We start from the raw sequence: 15,619 nt of genomic DNA on the forward strand, positions 1-15,619 counted from the left end.
AACGTAAACGTTTCGCGGCGATGACGACTGTAGCGGTGACGGAGTTCCTTAGTGATTGAGAGTGTGGGTAATTCACTACCAGAGCACAGACCGGCGAAAGAGCGCAGAGCACCACGTGTTTCTATGGAATGAATATGTTGTTTTGTTGGCAATTTTGTAATGCACATTTCGATTATATTCCAGTTGTAAAATTGTATATTGAGATAAGATAGTGAGTGATACGTTACGTTGTTTTTTGATTGTAGAATCGCATCATCAAATGAATTCGCGTGCAGTGCAATGAATCAGTAGGTAAAATTTCGACGCTGAAACGTGTCATTCATCACCACGAGCTAGTAATTTGAACCCCAGTAAACTCACCGCGACCGGGAAACGAGGTGCTCGAGAAAATTAAAGCGACCAGGAAATTTAATTCGATTATGGTGAGCGGGCAACAAACAACCGTGTCGTTGTCGCTGTATTGGTGACTATGTGCTGTAACAGGATTATCGTGGAATTCGGAGTACGAACACGTGAGTACACACGTTCGGAAATTGCTGCAGTAGCTATTCCAGCCGGTAAGACAAGACTGACCCACTTTTGAGTTGTTGCACTCAAATTCACGTACGTTTTAGAAAATATTTGTTCTAATTGGCAAAAGTGATCCTTGAAGTTTTTTTTTCTATTCAATTGTGACAAATGGGTTCGAAGAGTAATGCAACAAATCAATGTAAACAATGATATTTGATGTTAGTTTGTCTGTGATGTTAGTTTTCATTAAAAAGTAAATGCTTAATTATCTAGATTATTTTCATCAGGCGTCCATATCAAGCCAACTGTTGAGTGTTGAGTATTGTTAAGTGTAATTTCTAGTTACTTTGTTGAGAGCACGGCCGCTTCAATATTTACATTATACTTGCATTGTATGGAAGTAGATGATTTATAATTACATTCATTTATGTTACAATTGATGGTTCCTTGACAAAAAGTTCAGTTGCAAAAATGTTAATTTATATTTACTCGAGCCATCATCAGACTCTGCCATGGAAATTAATCAATCAATTAACTATTAGAAAAGATCCAAAATTAATAGAAAATATAAAGTTATAGAAGCTTAATTCAATGTTTGTTTTTTACAAGCACATTTGATACCACAATCATAAAAACTGGTTCAATGGTTTCAAAGTTATGAACCAAGTCGTACAATTGGCTTTCCGTCCTATGATAAAGCCTAATGAACGAAATTCCTTCAATTAATTTGGTTGTGAGCCGCTCCTCGCTGCCCAATTCCTTGCATACCGTATATTCACCGCCAGAATTCGCTCCGGCTGGTCTAACAATCTTGCTCGCTGCACTCCAAGTTATCTTGTTCCTACCGGATTTGAAACAAATACACAAGTCGAAGGATAATTGTCCGGCATTCTTGTAACATGTTCTACCAGGCCCTTGATTATTACACACGTTCTCTAGCGCTACGCGTCGAACTTGTAGCTCTTCAATTAAAGTGTGGCTCTTAAAGGACTTCCTTGGGAATTCTGAGATAGGCTGTTTCACATCCCTAGGTCTAATACGATTGTTCCGTTCCGAATTTTCTTGCTCTTTGCTCTCTTGATTTTTTCTTGATGCTGCAAGGTCAGCGGCACTGATCTCTGTCTCACCGGGGGATCATCGTGCATAGCACTGTTTAGAGTCTTGGCACACTGGAACGAGGACAACTATCGGCCGCCCTTAACATTGAGGTCAGACGCCGTTTTAAGGCGCTCTTGTTATGTACCATTGTGTGGTTCTTATCGATAAGCTTCCTTTAACATCCGTGATTCATGTCCGTAAAGGGCCACTGGGAGTATTAGTGATCTGTTGAGGGCCCGTTTTGTGCGAACTTGCAAATTACGGTACTTCAGCTGGTTACGTAATCCGTAGAAAGCCCGATTCGCGGCTGAAATTCGTCGTTTTACTTCGTGGCTTACATCGTTGTCACATGTCACGAGCGTACCAAAGTATATGAATTCCGCCACTACTTTTTATCGTTCCCCTTCCAGCTCCACCTCGGCACAAAAACCACTTGGACTCCCACATTTCCTGCCAGTAATTATGTACTTCCTTTTGGCGGTATAAATCAAGCAAAGCCTGGGTGCTAATTCCGTTATCGAAATTTGACCTTCTGTTTTTATACGACGGACTTCGCAACCAGCTGTTAGAATACAGGACAGTGCGGGGTCAGTGCTACGATCCTATTGACTCTAACAGCCTCTCCCAGCCGAGATTCGAACATACGACGACTGGCTTGTTAGACCAGCGTCTTACCTCGAGGCCAACTGGGAGGCATAAATAAAGCATAAAGCATGGCGGTATAAATGGTAAGTCCAAATTTCGCTGCTCCCCCTGGCCTCTTCCACTGCTCTGTTGATTCCGATGATATCGACGTGATCCGCAAAACCATGTGCCATTTCATGATGATAGTCCTGGTCCTTTTCACGAGCGACCCTCACGAAAATCAGCTTGGCAATCGCCGAAGGACACCACGGTCTCAGTCACAGAATAATACGAGAGAGTACCTTATAAGTAGAATTCAGCAATGCCTTGGTAGTTTTTACACTCGAATTGATGTAATTTAAAAAAAAATATACTTTGGTCAAATGAGGCCATTCAGCCGTTACTCCAACATTTGTTTTTGCTTCCAGATCCTGACAATGATCCGGTGGAATGCTTCTTACTACCACTCGCTCCCCGGTTCTAGAGGTTCGGCAGCCTTTCCGTTTTTCAGTTCGCTGATTGCCTTCTTAACCTCCTCCTGAAATGTTGGCGCTCCACAGCTTGGCCATCGCTCACAATTCTTCTCCTAATCTAGCTGATCTCCGAGTTTACTTTTCCATTCAACAGCATCTGGAAGTGCTCCTTCAATTTGGTTGCAACCGCCGTTTTGTTAGGAAGCAGGTTGCCAGCACTATCATTGCACATTACAGGAATGGTAAAATTCCTGCATCTCACCGTTTTGCAGAAACTCTACGTGTAGTTGCTGGCGAATCGCTCCTCTGCGCCGACTCTTCGTACTCGCCTCTCTAATACATCAAACCAGCTGTCTTCCACGCGTCGTGCTTACCATCTCATCTTTTTCGCAGTTGTTTCAATGGCAAATGTGATTGAAATGCTGTGTCATCTCAGTGCGAGCTTTCGCCGTGTTCTCCAACCTTGCGTGAATATATCACACGACAAGATAGTTAGATTAGATATTTGGTCCCCGACGATCGTACATCGATGACATCTGAAAAATGTCGACCGTCAATCAAGGACATGATCGATCATCCATCCATCGAGCTACAGTCACAATTTGGATGCCTCCATGAGTGTTTTTCAATATTCTGACGCGGAAAGCAGGTGCTACAGATGGCCATTCTTCTGCCTTCGGTAAAATTTATGAGCCGCGGAGTGTTATCATTTGGTCGACAGATGAAGGAAAAGTCTTCCATTGACAGTAACGAAGCATTCCTCTCTTCTGATGTGCGCATTTGCAATTTTCCCTTAATTCTCAACACACATATGGTCATCTACGGGTCTCCACTGGATAACTCGTTGCCTTTGGTTTCCCAACACTACGAAACCGACTCCATTTGCTGTTTTTTACCGCCACTGTAGTAGTTAGAGTTAGACTTTAAAAAGTGCCTGCAATAGTCTTCAGAACGGAACTCTGGAATTAGCCACCAATTTTCCAATCGTTATCCATTAATCGGTTCCTTGTTCTTTGCCATGTCCTAAACCGATTGAACCGTTCCGTATTTCCATTTTCATATTCGGTCGCTCGTTTCGAGACAGACGCTATTTGAGCCGCCCTTCGCTCGGGGAGCATGCGTAAAGTTCACAACGTCTAGCTTAGCCGCTCCATGACGCGCATGAAGTATTTCCAGGTCTGGCCAACGATCGTCATCGCTTGAGCTAGATCTGCGAGGAAGCGCTAGGTTCACCCATAGCGACGAGTTTTTGCGAGTGTGTATTTAGCTGTCAGCCACGGTCGTCGCTCTCGTTCGTCATTGCAACCCGAGCAGTTGATACCGATTGCACGCGAGGGCTCGTACTCTCAACCGCGTGTGTAAAGGAGGGCTTTAAACGAAGAAGAAAAGAAAAAGCAATGCAAATCTAGTGTGCCTCATGGGCTGTCTCGAGTTGCTGACCTCGTGAGTGAGTTGTGCAGAAAGTCGTTACGAGGTTGTGCGTTCGCGAGTGTGTAGGTAGCAGAACGTATGGACACAGCACCGTCGGTTGTTTGCTATACGTTTACGTCAGTGATCTCCCAGTTGGCCTCGAGGTATGATGTTGGCCTAATAAGCCAGTCGTCGTATGTTTGAATCTCGGCTGGGAGAGGCTATCGGAATCAATAGGATCGTAGCAACTGGTCCTGCAATTGTCCTGTATTCGAACAGCTGGCTGCGAACGCTGTCGTATAAAAACAGAAGGTCACGTTTCGATAACGGAATGTAGCACCTAGGCTTTGCTTTTTTTACGTCAGTGGCATAAGCGTTGGATGCTATGCTTCTCATTCTCGCTCGCGTGTGAGTGGGATTTGCAACATTGATTTTAAGCATAGTAATTCTAAAATAAAATTAGGGCTGTTGCGAAATATTCCCTATCTTTGTTTTAAATTACAAAAAAGTATGATGTTGACAAATTAGATAATTAATTAGTGTCTGATGATAGTTGAAATGTCGAATGTACCACCTATAGGCCTATAGGCTTTGCTTCGATTTGATAGTCGAAATATAGTAGACTGAAATTAAATTACGGCGGCTAAATCCCCAAAAAAAAATTGGTTGTGGGAGCGGAATAGACAATTATGTTTACCTTCTCATTATAGACTAATCTATCCATTCAAATACGTTCAATAAATTCTTATAAACTAAGAAAAAACTTGGGCACTAGAGGGTTAAATAAGCGTTAATAAAATATTCTACCTCAGTGTAGGGCACACCACACCATCTCACAGTGGTCAAATTTTGAAGAAAAAAAAAACGCGGACATTAGCAATTGGGTAAAAAATGCGTAATTTTTCAAGGGTGATGTCTTCAGAGAAGTTTAATAATAAAATATAGCGCATCTTTCTGCACTATTAGGGTGACCGTGAATTCACCTATTAGGGTGATACCAACTTTTGTTTTTTTAAATAATTAAAAAAAAAAAAATTTCTTCAAAAAGTTGCAGAACATACTAAAATAAGTAACTTTGCTGAATGCATTAACTATCTATCTCTTACCGGTTGCGAAATATAATGATGTGTTAAAAAGGAGCGCTTTAAAATCAATTATGCTCAATAACTTTGCACACGATTTTTTTTACTGTTTTCGAGTGTTCTATAAAGTTATTTAGTATGCTAAAATACACATTTTTGCTGAAGACTGTTTGTCGCTAGGACGCATATTAAATAAGTTATAAAATAAATGAAAAAAAATTGCGATATTCAATTTTTTTTTTCAATTTCGGGTAGCTTCGCACAAACCACACAACCATTAGGTGTAAGTACTATATTTTATCTATAAAAAAATATTTCCATGAGGTGCACTCCAAAGGAATCTCAGAAAAATCAATTGAAAAATGTGTGATTTTTTGATAAATTTTTTTATAACAGTCTTCAGAGAAAATATGTATTTTAGCATACTGAAATTGAAATTATTTAAAAAAACAAAAGTTCGTATCACCCTAATAGGTGAATTCACGGTCACCCTAATAGTGCAGAAAGATGCGTTATATTTTATTATTTAACTTCTCCGAAGACACCACCCTTAAAAAATTACGCATTTTTTACCCAATTGCTAATGTCCGCCTTTTTTCAAAACTTGACCACTGTGCATCTGCTCTAAATATCAAATTTTACCACTTGCTCAGTCAATGTTGTCCACAGTTAGTGTATGCATATTTTTTCAGTACGTCCAGCTTCTCGTTTCTTTACGATAACGTTTATTATTTTCATAAGGAATATTAATGTAAAGTTTCTTCGGTTTTTGCATATTCTTTAGTTTTCTGAAATATTGAAAGACTTTTACTATTTTCTTTAAACATGTTTTTTCTATATCAGCATTCTAATAAAGTATTCCAATAACTTTTATATGTGTTTAATTGGGCGACTCATTTTAAACACTTCTATAAGTTGAACACGGAACTATACTGGCCTGGAGGTTTCACTTTCATTTGTGCGAAAAGTTATATACTTCCTACGGCGTTCTACCTCTACGTTTATTAAATAGGTTCATTTTGGTATGACACGGCGATGTGTGTCGTGTCGAGCGCAATCTCTTTCACCACGCGCTGCACATTCTCTCAAGGTATTGAGTTCATCCTTCTTCTATCCTGGCCTGGGTTTGGGCGAACTGTTTGCCCGCGGTAAGTGAGCGGCTATACAATGTTGATGTGAGGTGGTGTGGTTGAACTGCGGTTTTCCCTGCATCCCACTTTGGTTCGGTTAGTTCAGTATTTCCACGTGCGTTACTGAGCTCTCACGGTAGTAGTGAGTGATGCCGATCTACTAAAGTCTACACGTTATCAGTATACTGACTTCCATTGAATTTTTTCTGAGCATTTCTCACTCTGTTTCCAACACCCGCGTGGTTGAGAAGCAGTGTTGGCGTGTTTGTTTTTTCAATAAGAAATATTCATGAAACATAGTTTCAACCATGAATAGTATTGGCATAACCAAATTTCGACTGACTAATTATAAGATCTAATTGACGTTAAACTACCGCTGGCTGGCAACCATGTACGACGAGTTAGATTTCCAACTGACCGATATGTATACTGTTTTGTGACAATCCGATGCTTGAGCTGAGGATACGCGCATGTACACTCGGGGAGCTACACAACATTAACTCAGTGTTCTTTTCTATTTAAAGCGGCTAGGACGTGCCCGAGCTCGGTTGAGCGGACATCAGTTGATGCCGGTTCGCGTGGTCAAGCACTTGGGCGGCAGAACGGCTCCGGACAGGACTTCAGACATTGTCAAGCAGCAGCAGAATATGGATGTGGCCTGTTGCAGTTGATGCACAGAAATATCTTAAGGACTTCTTCGAATTTCATCACTCAGTTTTTTTAAAACGGAAGAACCTTACTTGTGCGCCGAGCAACGTTGATTGTAAATCAATGCCAAGGATAGTGTAACGATCATCGCCGAGCACCGAGAGAGGGCCCTTTCGATTTGTGATTAGAATATCTCGTCTCGCGATTTGTGAGGCCGTTGTCGTGGCTGTTCAACGTTATTTGTACACTAGATTAACAGCTTTAGGACGCTTGAAACTCTAATTAAAGCTGTTCCATTCCGTTGCCAGCGGGTCTGATTTGAGTGTAAATAACAATTTATTGGAATTGTAATCAAAAGGTGGAGGATTCGGGATTTTAAACCGATAATCAAATAAACCCATTCGTGCATTATAACTGTAGAATTAGTAGAGTGGTGCAAAGTGCTTTTGATCAATAGTGTTGAAGGAGTGAGTTGGCTTAAACCGTTTCTGTAGAAAAATGGCCGAAACGGTAAGGATTTTTAATGATGCCACCAAACCGGTGGGCACAATTGTTCCGATTCCCACAAGCAATGGTCTTTCGCCAAAGGCGAAAGCCGCTGCAACGGCTGATCCCGAGCTCGTCCACGATCCACCGGACGGAGGCACCCGAGCTTGGCTCGTAATGGTGGGTGCATTTCTGTGCAACGGCGTGCTGTTCGGTGTGATAAACACCTACAGCGTGGTCTATCTGAGCCTGCAGAAACAGTTGCAGGAACTTGGCGATACGGAAGCGTCCAGCAAGGCAGGTGAGTGAGCGACCTCCGGGATGTGATAAGCGGGAGTGTCATTGATTGTGTGTGACTAAGAGATTCTTTAGTTATACATTGCTGTTTGAAAGCATTATCACCAACATATTGTGTAAGGGGCAAAGCTAAATTGAAGTTCAACACGCGGATTTTGATTGCTGCCGTAATCAAAGTTGTTTTTTAATTGCATCATATAAAATTTACGTTTCAGTAGGCAAATAGGGTGCACAAGTACGCTTTAAGCTATGAACGGTGTCGATTTTGAAAAATATTTCGATTAGGGATGATTTGGGAATCTTTCCTATGGCCTAAGTAATAATAATTATTCGAAGGAATTTAATACATTTTTACATATGAACGATCCCGTTTGATCTAATACCCTATGAGAAAACAAACGACGGTGATCCGTATTTCACATCATTAAGCTGAAATTTTGAGAATGTTTTGAACCAAAATCATGTTTAGGCTGAATGGTGGGCGTGTCAATCAGAATTTGGGACATTGTCCATTTAAAAACATAATTCGATCTGAAAAAATCAAGTAATGAAGTAGGATGACGAATCTCTTTTTACGCAATCTACCGAACTTGCGAGTTAGATCGCGCCATATTTTTTGCATTAAATATTCTCGAGAAGGTGGAACACGGACCCCGGCCTGGACTCATCAGTGGACTTGAAATTGGACATAATAATATATTAAACCTGGAAATTGAATTTGAATTCGAACTCAAGCTTCAACTGGAAATTGGACTTGAATTTGGCCTTCTAATAGAACTTGAATCAGATATGAAAATGTGTCTTGAAGTGGGACATGGAATTAGATTTGAAATAGGACTTAAAATTAAACCGAAACTAGAACTAAAAGTGAATATAAATTCGGAGTTAAAATCGGACTTTAAAGTCAAAAAACGCAAGTCAGAATTTTAGTTGAAAGTCAAAAGTAATAAATCAAAAGTCATAAGTAGAAAGTTAAAAGCCAGGGATAAAAATTAAAAGTCCCAAGTTAGGCCGAATTTAAAAGTCAAAAGGTAAACTTTAGAAATGAAAATAAAAAGAAAAGAACGTCAAAAACCAAAAGCCAAAATTAAAAATCAGATCTCCAAAATTGAAAGCAAAATTCAAAAGTCAAAAGTCAATAATCAACAGTCAGAATTGAAAGCCAGAAAGTCAGAAGTCATGTCAAAAGTTGAAATTCAAAAGTCAGAAGTGAGATGTCACGAGTTAAATTCTGTAAATCAAGTCGAAAGTCATATGTCAAAATTTTTGCGCCAAAAGTAGAACGGCAGAATTCAAAAATCAAAAATCAAAAGTCAAAGATCAAAACTCAGAAACTGAGAATCGAAAATCAAAGTTGTATTTAAAAGTAAAAACGAAAGTCCAAAATTGTAGGATGAATATTCAACAAATTCAAAATTCAAAAATTAAACGTCAAAAAGCAAACTGAAAAAAATAAATTAAAAGTCAAATCAAATCAGAAGTTCTACATTTAAAAAGCAAAAGTTAAAAGAAAGAAATCAAAATTAGAAGCTCGAATTAAGATGAACTTGAGATTGGATGTCAAACCAGACTGCAAAGTGAGTATGAAATTGGGCATCAAATTTTTTTTAAATTGGACACAAAAATGCTATAAAACATTTCCAATTCACGATTCCTTTGCTCGACCATAATCAAAACCAGATCGTTGTTGTTCGTGATTCCAAATCCTCTTGCTAAAACTACTTCTGTTTGCGGTTAGTGGTCGAGCCAGCGTGCATGGCTTCCCGATAAAATTGGCACGCCGTGGGTTCTCTCTATGTAATCCATACAGCATGGTAGCTGATTCGACTTACAGACAATTTAGTAAGCCGGTACGTACCGTTCGCCTAACCAAGTAAATACGCCAGAAAACAACTGGTTTAGTACGTCTACATATTGGGTTTCGTCACTGTACCTCTTCGCCGCAAAATACCGAACCACGCACTGATAATATTCAGCAACAAGGCTTCTTCACTGTCTGGTTCCGTTCCCAAGTGAAACCACTTGGTGACAAAGTTGTAATAATAACACTTTTAATTCCATCGTAGCAGCTAAAATGATGCCCGCCACAACCGCACGAGCTTCGCGAGCTATACATATTACGTTTCATCCAATTAGTGCTACAATCAATCTCGCTATAGGCTACGCACCATAACCGAACCGATGCGATGGTTGACGGTTGTTTGACTGATTCGGATATTGTACCCCGCCAGGCAACTTTCGGTGGCAGGAAATTTTCTGTATTCTGTTGCCAGGGCCGGCAAAGCCGGTTACTTTCGGCAGGACACGTGTGGCTGCATGGGACACGTCTTAAGTTACTGAGTTAAGGATTTTTGATGCGCGCCAGGGGTTTCCCAGTTAAATAAATTTGAACAATTTCAAGACAATGATTACGATTTTTAAACATTTTTGACGCTCTAAAATCAGTTTGGTCGAATAAATATCTTGAACGCCCGGTACTGGAAGCAAATAACCACGCGTTTTCTTCTCCTTTGCATTCCATGGAGGCGCCTTGTTTGCTTGTGATTTTCTAGAGTAGTGATGGCCAAAGTGTGGGAAACCCTTCGCGATAGTCCGTGAGGCCCGTGGACTGATTTGAGGGGGATTTTTTAATAACTGAATGGGCATCCAATATGCTCAGTTTAGTCGTAGTTCAACGTCCGCGGTGTGGAGTTGTATGCTTTTCGGTATGAGTGCTATGGCGAGTCTTGGGAAATAATAGTTGAGGTCATATATTTTTATTATGAACAATAATGGTCGAAAGGGTTTACCTATGTGGCAAAAAGATTCCGTTATTGTATGTAGGAGTTTTAAAATTCGATTTGATGTAATTTTCGGAAAAAATCATAACAGAGCATTTATCTGGGTTGATTTTCAAACCGCTATCAGAGCAAAAGGTTCAGATGTCATACACGTCAAGTCTTAGTTTTACACGGCTATTTGGCATAATTCATTTGGCATAATCTTACTTACTTACTCATTCTGGTACGATGCCCTCAGAATTCCACCTTCATAACAATGTTCCGCCAACAAACTTGATCCATGGCTGTCCGTCTCCAATTTCTCGAATATCCTACGCTTTCCCGGTCTTGCTCCACTTGGTCTAACCGTCGAGTACGCTGTGCACCTCTGCGTCTGGTACCAACCGGATTAGAGGCGAACACCAGTTTTATGGAGTTATTGTCCGGCATTCTGACAACATGTCTGGGTGTACCCCTCCAGCTTTGGCAGCGTCGAGCATTGTCCATGTTTCGTGCCCGTAGAGGACATCCGGTCTTATTAGCGATACATTTGGTACGGGGGTGCAGCTTACCAGACCCTAGGGTCTTGTGGAGTCCCTAGTAAGCAGCAGTAGTTAGTTAAGATAGTTAAGCAGTAAGCACGACGAGGGCAAGAATACGTTTGCGTATTTCTCTGCTATAGTTGTTATCCGACGTCATCAATCTGCCGGCAACCACAGTATTGTCTACGCGAGCTTGATCGAGCTCGGTTCCTACTGCTAACATGTACTTTTTTCGTTAAATTATTGTCACATCAACAGCTTGGGTCATTCGTGAATTCTGCGGGATTGGGATTTCAACCCGGGTCCTCGGAGTGAGAAGCGTTAATGCTAGCCACTACACCGGGACTGGCCCCATTAATAGGTAGTTCAGGTACTTGGTTTTAGACGTATTTACCACTAACCCAACCTTCACTGTTTCCCGAACGTTCTTCCGACAATGTCTACGTCGTCAGCGAAGCAGATAATATAGGTAAATTTATTGAAGATCGTGCCCGCATGTTAAAATCCGCACGTTTCATAACACCTTCTAGCGTTGAACAGGAGTCAGAAAATACCATCGCTTTGTCGAAGTCAAATGGGCTTGATAATGCGTCCGATATCCTCAAACAGCACTATACACCATCCACCGTGGCCTAAAATCAGTCTTGTCAGCTTCCCAGAAAAACCACTTTCGTTCATAAGTAATCATAGCTCTTCACCGTCAATAGTATCGTGGGCGGTCTTAAAATCTATGAATAGGTGGTGAGAAGGGGCCTGATATTTACGACACTTTTGAAGGGTTTGTCGCAGCACATAGATTGGATCCGTTGTCGACTGCCCGTCCACAAAACCGGCTTGATAACTTCCCACAATCTACTTGTTGGCGGCGATAGACGGCGAAAGATGGTCTGAGAAAGCATTTTATAAGCGGTGTTGAGAATGATGATCGCTCGATAATTTTCACATTCTAACTTGTTGTTCTCCTAGTATATTGGGCATATTACTCCCTTCTTCCACTTCCCCGGTAGCTGTTTTGTTTACCAGATCCTGACTATCAACCGGTGCAGACAGGTAGTAAACCTATCCGGGCACAACTTGATACTCCACTGCGATGCCATTTTGCCAGCTGGTTTGTTGTTCTTGAGCTGCTTGATGGCTGCTTGATCACCTCACTTATTGTGAGGATCGGCGCATCGTCATCATCCGCCGTCCTGACGTAGTTATTCTCCTTGCTGCCTTTACGCCATTCATGTTTCTGCTCGCGGTGCTGACATGTTTCGGCTTGCGGCATAAAACCTTTGCGGGATACGTTCAGTTACATGTAGAATTTACGCATTTCCTGAGAACGATACAGTTGTTCCATGTCCTCGCACTCCATTCCTTCCACGCTGCGCTTCTTACCCCGGAAAAACTGGTTTTGCTGTCTTCGATTCTGTCTATATCGTTCCACCCCAAGTAACAATTTTAAGGCCACTTGGTTTTACTTAAATTTTACAAAGGTTTTATTGCGGTATCAATCATTACTTCTGGTTTATTGTGGTATTGCGCAATTCTGAAAGGATACGAGTCAAAACACACTTATAGTTAGCTAGAAAACCATAATAAAACAGTTAATGAAGCAAAACCATAAGTGTGGCGTAGCAATACAAAATGGCGTGCCAATCAAAATTGATCTTATCGCGGTTGCTTGTCAAACCGCAATAAATCTGTTAGTTTTATAGAGCTATTAAATCGGTAGCACCCTGACCAAACAGTTTTTTGCTGCTATTATGAAGAATACCGCAGTTCAACACCAAAATCATTTTTTTATGCGAGGCCATATTGCCATATTCTAGTATTTTTTTTTCTAGCTCGCAAACAAAAATTCATCAAAGCGAAGTGTTTTGCAGAAAGAAAGTTATTATCAATCGGTTTTCCAGCTACAGGAAGCAACTAAAATTATTTTGTTAGAAATTGAGATTGACAAACTGAATATATTTATTTTGTTAAAACAGCCAGTTTTCGAAAATTGCTTAATTTCATCATATCATACCAATATGCACGATGAAATTAAATGCGTACATGCTGCAAACCAACGAAATTGCTTAAAATTTATGAAATATTCTATGGGATATTTTATTATGGTCGCTATACCTAAACCAAATTGATAAGAATAATCTGACAGCAAAACTATAACTTTGTTACTCACGCATATATCAGCAAAAAGTTCTGGTGCAGCTCATAGTTTCATTATCGGATAGATGGAACTGAATTGCGCAGAGTCGACCTTGTTACTGAACTTGGAATTTTGCTGGATACTAAGCTCACATTTAACTTACACCGCGAATCAATTATCTCGAAAGCAATGCGTCAGCTTGGATTTATTTCAAAAATTGGTCGGGACTTCAAGGATCCCCACTGCCTCAAGTCGCTATACTGCGCCCTAGTTCGACCGCTGCTTGAGAACTGTTGCTTAGTTTGGAATCCTCAGCAAGTATCGTGGAACTTACGTGTCGCGAGAGTGCAAAGAAAATTTATCCGGATGGCTTTGCGACATCTACCGTGGCGTAATCCAGAGGAGCTCTCACCATACTTGGATCGATGCCGTCTTCTTGACCTAGATTCACTTGAACACCGACGTAGAATCCAGCAGGCAGTGTTTGTGGCAAAAGTCATAAATGGTGAAATCGACTCTCCCCAGTTTTTGTTACTCATGGATTTTCGCGCTTCACAGCGTAATCTAAGATCGACCGGATTACTGCAAGCACCATTTCATCGTACTGCTTTCGGGTGTAATGAGCCTGTAACTGCTTGCATTAGAACATTTTCGACAGTGGAAGAGCTATTCGATTTCGGACAACCATCGCATAAATTTGTTCAAAGACTACGTAACAGAAACTTTTAATTAGCAATTAGTATTCATGTAGACACTGTCAGATGAATTTAACAGATAAATAAAAAAATAAATAAATAAATTAGCGGTTTTATGAAATTGGTCATGAAAACCACTATACGAACGTAATAAAACTTGGAACTGTTACTTGGGCCGTTTTGACGGGTCTTCTGCTGCAGTATCGACACTCGCGCTGCATTCTTCTTGTCTAACATTCTCTGGCATTCCTCGTCGAATAAATCATTACGTCTACTGCTTTTAGCGAACCCAATGGCACCTTTCGCTTTACTGTTGATGGCTGCTGTAACGCAGCAGTCCTCGAGAGGGGCTTCCCTCACTGATATTGGAGGTTGTGCCGGAAGTAGGTATTTCGTTTGGTCATTCTTTGGGTTTTCTTTCGTAAGCGGGTGTGGTACTCGTCCTCCTAGGCAACCTAATAATGTATCCATTCTTGGCATAATCATAAGGGACTATTTGGCATGATTCCATTTGACATAGTGCCATATGCCATAGCGCCATTTGGCATAACGACCATTTGGCATATTTTCTCAAACATCATTTTATGACCAAATGATCGCTTTGCTAGATGATTCAGGGCGTGATGGCCGCAGAGATCACATCTGTCTTGATTTATTCGTTGTTCTAGGTCTACTGACCTTTAATACTAATACTAATATGGATTTATGCCATACAGAGTAGCCCCGTTTGAGACAATTAGTATTAGTCTTGATAGGTTACATCATCTGCATGTATGTACTCTTTCAACAGCATATTCGATAAGGCGACATCCATTTAGTACGTCACGCAAATTTTGATCAAAATCTACCCACCCTCATCCCCCTTGTCACATTTCGTCACGCATTCGTGACCCCCTTGAAAAAGTACGTCACGTCACGGCTACCCCCCCCCCCCCTTCACAACAAAAAAATTAAATATACGACTACGACTAAAACTATCAAATGAATTTCAGCAAAACAAAGGAAAATTTTCGAGCTTATAAGTCATTGGTTCACGGATTTTGAAGATGATCTCCAATCGCTGCGATCGGATGCGCTTCAGAGGTCACTGATGTGTCGTCGATTAATATTTCGCGCATATCCACGTCCTTTACATTCACTCAAATTCGTCTGATCTGGTTGAAAGAATCAGGACTTCCTGCTGACGTCTTGCAGCAACAAGTCTTGGAAGAACTTTTCTGACGGATTTTGTCATTTTGTGTATTCATTCAATCGTGCAATCATTCAACACTACCTTAGATGCGAAATTTAATCCACAAGTGGCATAAACTCTATCCTTCAGTGAGCTTTTGAGTGAGGGGCAGTATAAATTATACCGAAAAACTTTAAAAGCAGCCGTGGAACTTCGGTATGAGTTTATGTTCATCGATTGAGTTCAGCACGAATATCAAGGGAAAACATTACCATAGGTCTCTGGTAGCACCCCGTAGTTCCTCAGGAGTTTGTGCAACTGCTATTTGCGGTTGCAAAAATCTTTTAGGCTGGACGGTACTCAAGCGGCTCTTCAGCGGTGTGCTGCATATTCTGTAAAACCTTAATGGAGAGTTTATACTAAGTAGAAGAATAAATGAGTCCTGTTCACAAATATATGTCAAAAAAGAGTTTTCTTTCAAAAAATTTAACTATTTGCTTTAAAATCCATCAGTACATTAATTTTATAGAAGCCTTCAATAGGTGTATCTTAAAATGAAG

The 15,619-nt window shown here is 40.7% G+C and overlaps 1 protein-coding gene across 2 annotated transcripts in view; it reads left to right on the forward strand.

Moving 5' to 3' along the window:
• Positions 1-15,619, forward strand: part of LOC128742194 (monocarboxylate transporter 10) — a 28,313-nt gene continuing 12,694 nt past the window's right edge. The window contains exons 1-2 of one of the 2 annotated variants that reach the window (XM_053838462.1): positions 1-512; positions 6,852-7,762. In XM_053838462.1, the coding sequence (XP_053694437.1) occupies positions 7,474-7,762 (289 nt within the window). In that variant the 5' untranslated portion in view covers positions 1-512; positions 6,852-7,473. Of the gene's footprint in view, positions 513-6,657; positions 6,719-6,851; positions 7,763-15,619 lie in introns of those variants that run through there. The other variant, XM_053838463.1, reaches the window with a different exon arrangement.

This window comes from Sabethes cyaneus, chromosome 3 (assembly GCF_943734655.1).
Source record: "Sabethes cyaneus chromosome 3, idSabCyanKW18_F2, whole genome shotgun sequence".
NCBI lineage: Eukaryota > Metazoa > Arthropoda > Insecta > Diptera > Culicidae > Sabethes > Sabethes cyaneus.